Genomic DNA, 7,244 nt, shown 5'->3' with positions numbered 1-7,244 from the left:
CATTTTATTGGGCCCCATATTCTAAGTGGGCCCAAATTACTCTTTATCGACGACCCAAATATTCCCTTCCCCTAACTAGTTGTCACGTCAGACGTAGACTCATCTGACGTAGAAAATCGTATCACAATCAACGGCTCATATTACAGAAACTCATGAATGTCGACAGAATCGTAGCCGTCCATTCATAATTCCACAAGGTAAGCAGTCAAGCTCAGCTATGGACACCAATTACTACTCTTTTGTTTTACACCGTGTTTGGAAGGTATAAGTCTAAATTTTAACTTTATGATTATAATAGAGTATATATTATTGCATACAAGAAAATCATATCTTCAAAACTCGTCACTTCAATGATAAGATCTTTAAATAAGAAAGATAAAAATTAATGAGCTTTTAATATAAGAAAATGTCATCTTTTCTAGCTACAGCCTATTATAGTAAGAAGAGTACAGAGAAAGATTTTTAAATTTTGTAATCCAAGATAAATGTCTAGTAATTTTATGAGAATTGACTAATGGTAAATGAAACTTTAAAATTGAATTAATTTTAAATGTAGAAAAGTATAATTCTCTTTATTACATACTAAACTAAAAGAGTGTCATGACATGAGTTTGAAAAAAGAGATAATTATTGGTGTTGAAAATAGTTGGGATTTTTGATAAATACTGATAAACATGTTGTTATATATGCAATTTTTCCTATTCTAAACAATTTTAGCTAACAAGGAAAAGGAATTCTTTTCAGTTTTCACGATGTTTCCTTTTTCTTAAAAAAAAAAGAAAAAGAAAAAATTATTTCCGATGTTTCCTTATAATATTAGTGTGAGATGATTTTCTATATTATATATCATATCATTTAAAAGAACATAATGTTTCTCAACATAGGATGATCTATACCTATTAAAATAGATAAAATGATACTATAATAATCATTTAATTTTTTTAGTACTAAAACAGTGAAACTGCACAACAATAACAAACATATCTGTGTTATTTCCTGAGTCGAAGGTCTACCTCTCTACTTCTTCAAAGATGAAGATATGAACTGCAAACATTTACTAGGCGGGACAAAAGTGGTTTGTCACCGACGATATATACATAGTACGTAGGAAGAAGTTTAATTTAAGCACTTGATTAATTAGCAGCAAAGCAGCAACAACTTGTAATGTTGTGCACCCCACAGCAGGACCCACGGGTTGGCTTTTTCTTCCTTCTTATTGACAATCTCAGCACCCATTTCCATTCAGCTCCATACCCCTCCTAACACATAATAGCTCTCTCTCACACACTATCCCTTTCTATCTACTAATAGAATAAGAATATTTAAAATACTGATCAAAGCAGGGAAGAAACTGAGGAAATGTTGTGTTTCATTTAGAAGAATTTACACATATTGTATATTACCTAGTAGCTATAGCTGGTGGTGTTCCTCTAGTTGAAAAGACAACACTCAATCTATCAAAGGTGTTACTGGTTAATGGGGATTACTTCTCTACAAGTTTGCATGGATTCATCTGACTGGTTACAGGTCTGTCAATTTAATTCAGTGCCATTCCATATAGTATATTTATTTTTTCTTAAAAAGTTTGTATAGTAAAATTGCATTTTCTTCAGAGTGCTATAAGATATCATCCAACATCTCCTTCTTTGGGTCTTCATATGGGAAAGTTTTTTTTTTGGTTCAAGAAAATTGAAATTAAGCAAAAAAATGGACTTTATGAAATAATAACTATTAGTTGAGTGACCATATGAGAAATCAACCCTGAGTTTGAACATGAATACTTCCAAAAGAAACGCATGACGCGTATGGGTGATACTTCTGTTTAGCTGTTATTTAGTGCAAAAAGATATGTGAAACCCTGTATTCACACTTGCCTAGTGTACTGTTTACCATCTTAGTTTGACAATCAGAAAAAATAATCACCAGATTGAAGGTGAAAATGTGATTAGCCAAATTTAGAACTATATTGCGTTATCCTCTTTATTACATTCTCTGAAGTGTGCAACTCTAGAGACAACTTATTTAATGTAAAAAAAAAAAAAAAACCTCATCTCTGAGTTTCTGATTATTCCTATGTAGGAAGTAGGAACAATAGCTGCTCCTCCCTCTGTTCCAATTTATTGGACGCTATTTGCTTTTAATTCAACCTGTTAAGAAAGAAAGAATAGCTTTTTAGCTTGAAAATAATGTAAGTCTAAAGTAAGCTTTTGTCCCATAATAGTCACGTTGTTACATTTCACTTCTTTGAGAGATAATTTGATCAATCCTAGATTTCTACTGAGCCATATAAATTGAGACACAAGTAATAACATCTAAACTTCTAAATCTTGTTTATTCATTTTTTATTAAGAAGACAAAAGAATGTTCCTTAGAGTACCATTGTGCAGGTGATAAGAGTTAACTCTGACATGTCCCCACACTGATATATGCTTTACTTGTTTACTAATTTTGTCAGGGCACAATTCACGAGGATGTAGCAGCAGGAGTAGTCATGGATTCTTCATCTTCACCATCTGGTGGGGATCATCACATTAATCTGACATGTTCAAGGCCCATAATAGTTGATCAAAGAAGACTAAGACCCCCACATGACCACTCCATCAAATGCCCTCGTTGCGACTCTACCCACACCAAATTTTGTTACTACAACAACTATAGCCTCACTCAACCTAGGTACTTTTGCAAGACATGTCGAAGGTATTGGACTAAAGGTGGCACTTTAAGAAACATCCCTGTTGGTGGTGGCTGCCGTAAGAACAAAAAAGTTTCCTCCAAAAAATCTAACACTAATGAAACTTTAGCTACTACTAGTACTAATAATAATAACCAAAATCTTCCAGAACCAGAAATGCCCTTTCCTCTACATAACCATCACTTCATGAGTGGCACTAGCAGCTTTGTTCATCATGGTAATTTCATGCTTGATCAAAATCAAGCCCCAATTATTGATTTCATGGAAAGTAAGTACGAGGCTTTAGTTGGGAGTAGTTCAAGAAACCAAGATTTATTTCTTGGGAATGGTGATAATAATATTGGAATGATGAGTAATGCTGGATTTGGTCATGATAATATTATTGCACCAAATTTTCCATTTGGAATGGCGTCGATGAATATGGATAATGTGAACAACTTTGGAATGTTGTTACCATACGAAAATAATCACCATCATCATGAGGAACTACAAAGTATGAATAATGCAGTTGATGTGAAGCCAAATCCCAAGATTTTGTCACTGGAGTGGCATGACCAAGCTGGCAATAAAGAGTCATCATTTGGATATAATTATTCTGGTAGTAGTACTGGAGGCCTAGGATCTTGGACTGGCTTGATGAATGGTTGTTATGGATCATCAACAACAAACCCTTTAGTCTGAATTGAAAATCAAGTTGAATTAATTAGTGACTACATGTTGATTAGGGTTTCATATTAATGTCATGTGGTATCATGATGAGTGCAAAGAATATTTACCACTTCTTAATTTGGCCTAAACTCCTTTTTGGTGTGAAAGGTGCATTTGATCTGCTCTAACTTTTTATCCATGCTGAGGACTTTTGGTGTGAAGGGGAGATATTGTAAAGAGTCCAGATTTTACTATTACTACTTAATTTCTTTTTGTTAATTCCCATTTCTCATGTTACTTTCAATTACTACTCAGGAAGGTATTCAAAGTTTTTCTGTTTTAATTTGTTATTCTCATTTCTCATGTTTTTTTCAATTACTACTTAGAAAGGTATTCAAAGTTGTTGGCTTGTAAATTTCTTTCAGATATATGTGAAGATAGTTTAATCCGATACTGAGACTGTTTTATTTTATGTGATGTTATTTTCACTACAAGAAAATAAGTAATTAGCGATGAATAAAATTTAGTAGCTAAACATCAAAAAACCCATGCTAATTTCATTTAGCTATAAATTAGCTAAGAAAATTTAATTAGCTAAAAGCGATCTAGCGCGAATTAAATTCGTAGCTTATTCCATATTTTCTAGTAGTGTTTTTACTTATCCATTTTATTAAAAAGAAAGATATAATGTTATATATGTATATTCAAGAATAATTTAACTTTTAATTTCTCATTCTTATCTTTAATTAGTGAGAAACTTTTATGGTCACACATATATTAATAACATGTGTTTGAAAATACAAATGTTAAAAATCTTTTTATATAATTTTATTCTTAAACTCTGAATCATACCATGTCAAAAAAATTGAAAGGTGTAATATATACTCGTTTCTCTGATATTCAAAATATTTGAATGAGTTTGATATTTGACTTTTAATTTTACACTCATGTTTCAATTTGTTTACTTGATTTTGACTTGATGTAAAATTTTAAAAAGTAAAGAATATTTTTGAATTTTGTTGCCTTAAACTAGAGTTATGTTGAAAGCACTAAAATACCCTTTAATTTTGTGGTCTTAAACAAATCACGTGAAAAGTTAGAGTTGAAGAATTGTCAAAAAGAAAATGATTAGATAAGATTAATCTACTGTAATAGAACTTCGTTTCGAGTGAGTGATATCTCAAAAAAATTGAAATCCAAAATTTGGGGCTATTTGAATGATATTTAATTTGAGCTAGTTTTGGGTTAAATTTCAATTTGAGATCGTTGATGTTCAAAATTACAGCAGAGTCATACAGCTTGGTCATTTAAGTTTCCATGTGGATTTCAATTATATTTAATGTGTATGACTACTCTATGATAAAGTTGCATGCAATATTGTTGTTCTAGTTGTATTACATTTCCAGAAATCAACATGAATATTATATAAATTTTTTACGGTTATATATATCTATTTTATACAGATATACACAAAAGTATATGTAAAATTCTAAGCATTGAGCGAGATATGCATATTCCATATCGTTTTTATACATTTTTCATATACAAAAATTGTGAGCGACTTAACACTTGAGCGAGATATACACATTTTAAACCGAATTAATGTACTTTCATATATGAATTCATATATGAAAAATGGGAGCAAATTTTCATATATGTTTTGGAAGAAAAAAGCTCCTACTATATTTGGTAAATGAAAATCTCTTGCTACATTCGATAAATATGAGCCTAATTTCATGTATATAATATCCAGATTTCATATGTCTTCGCAATTATTTCAGCATGGTAAATTCTACATATAACTAGCTATTTATCATAATTATGATCTTACGTTTGTTACTTTTAGTAATTAACTAGTAAATAAGCCCCGCTTTGCGTGGTTATCAAACGCTTCACATATGTGAGTTATAAATTACTTTGTCTTCTGCTTATTCTTGAATAGTAAATATCAAACAAACATTTGTAATAACTAAAATCTCTTCACTTTATTTAAAATAAATAAATTAAAATACAAGCTTTTGATTTCAATTTTGTCTAATCAAATTAGGATTATATTATAATTTTATTTTTTACTTTATTTTTTTAAAGCAAAAAATTTAAAGCGTAACATAATCTAATGAAAATATAAAGTACAATAACCATCAGAGGAGGATGACTAATTTATATTTGATGTGGATTCAATTTTTAAAATTTTTAAGATTGTACTCATTATAAAATTCATAGCAGGAAGGCTATATTATCCCGATAACAATGCCATATTAATTATTTTTCACATCAAAATATTTTTGTAAAAGAAAATTAAAATTCTCCTCTAATTTTCATCATTATATCAATCTTCGGTAAATATTTAATTTTAGCTGAAATTAGTTGTTTTATTATTATAACTTTTTTTCGGTTAATGTATATATATAGCTGTTTTTTACATTTTTGTACGTAATTGTATTATGTAAACACATTTAATATATGCCGTAAGATAAAATATAATGCTTTTTAAAATATTTCCTTAATTTAAGAATTAAAAAATAAAAATAAAAAAACAATAAAATAGGGAAAGAATAGTAGTTATTAATAAATCTAAATCTTGACCACATGAATGTAAATGATAGCAGAAGGTAAAACTTATTTGTATTCCTTTGTTGTTCCACTTTTGCATCTTTTTGTTTCTTTATTTGTCTAACTGGTAAATCTATCCGTGCATCGCGTGGTTAAAAAAGAAGGTAGTTGGAAGATTTCGAATAAAATTATAAGTTATTATTTTGAATCAAAAGAAATCATGTACTTACAACAAAGAAATTCACATATACAAACAAAAAAAAGTCATAAAAAATAAAGAAATAATATAACATTATTTTTACAATGTTAATCATTAAACATAAAGAAAAAAAAATACGAAATCAATACACAATCTTTCGAACTCTGATCGACATCTTCCACAAGCTGACACCACCATTCAATAGCCTTCATCTTATTCTTCAAGACAAACAACAAAAATAAACTTAATAAGCACCGAATATGTAACATGAAACTTAAAAAACTAATGTGATTATTTGTAGAAAGTTTTACAATGCTTATTTATAGGACTGTAATATGAAAATACTAAATATATGTCATGAATATGATTATTAATTATTTAATAGGTTATGATAATAAAAAGTTGTGGGAGTAATGAAAATAATGATCATTAAGCTTCACGTTAAAGAAATTTAAAGAAAAGAGTTCAAATTTCTTAATATTGCATATTTAATAGAATTAAGAGAGTTATAAAAATAGTTTTTTTTAATTTTTTTTTTAATATAGCACATAAATAAAAATAAATAAACAAAATTTAAAAAAAATTGTATTTCTTAGCCAACAAAAGATGTCACGTCATTTTTTTCTATTCCTAACACACACACATATATTAATTACGTATCGACACTCCTTAACATGTTCATGTAGTTGTTTCTTTACATTTTGACATTCCTTACTAAGAATTATACATATATTTGTTGACAAACACATAAAAATGAATGTTGAATCATTAAATTTATAGGACTAATAGTACCAAAAAAATTATAAATTGTTTACCTTGTCTAGAAAGTAAAAAGTAATAATTTTTTTAATTTCTTTGCCACTCTATTACCATTGACATAAAAAAATTATCCTAAAATCAGTAAAATTCTCAATTTTACTTCAAAATTTATGCAAAATCTTCTCTCCTCTTTCTTTTATATCTTATGCCATCCCAATACTTTCACCTAAAAATCTATTGTAGGTAATAATTTATATAAAACAGTCCTAAGAAAGCAAAAAAAAATAAAAATGAATAGAATAGAACTATCATACTATATCCTATGTACAATTTTAGAATGAAAAAAATGTTAAATACACTCTTCTCATTAAGTGTCTATCAAACTCGTCATCT

The 7,244-nt window shown here is 28.7% G+C and overlaps 1 protein-coding gene across 1 annotated transcript; it reads left to right on the top strand.

Annotated features, from left to right (window-relative positions):
• The first annotated feature begins 1,231 nt into the window (after positions 1 to 1,231).
• LOC107862526 (dof zinc finger protein DOF5.6) lies at positions 1,232 to 3,687 on the top strand. Its single transcript, XM_016708132.2, has 2 exons — positions 1,232 to 1,527; positions 2,456 to 3,687. The coding sequence occupies exons 1-2, from the start codon at positions 1,477 to 1,479 to the stop codon at positions 3,371 to 3,373; spliced, it is 969 nt and encodes a 322-aa protein (XP_016563618.2). The 5' UTR covers positions 1,232 to 1,476; the 3' UTR covers positions 3,374 to 3,687.
• The last annotated feature ends 3,557 nt before the right edge of the window (positions 3,688 to 7,244 follow it).

This window comes from Capsicum annuum, chromosome 3, assembly GCF_002878395.1.
Source record: "Capsicum annuum cultivar UCD-10X-F1 chromosome 3, UCD10Xv1.1, whole genome shotgun sequence".
In the NCBI taxonomy this organism is placed as follows: domain Eukaryota; kingdom Viridiplantae; phylum Streptophyta; class Magnoliopsida; order Solanales; family Solanaceae; genus Capsicum; species Capsicum annuum.
The sequence above is the reverse complement of the archived record's forward strand: the minus strand, read 5'-3'. Positions and strand labels throughout refer to the sequence as shown.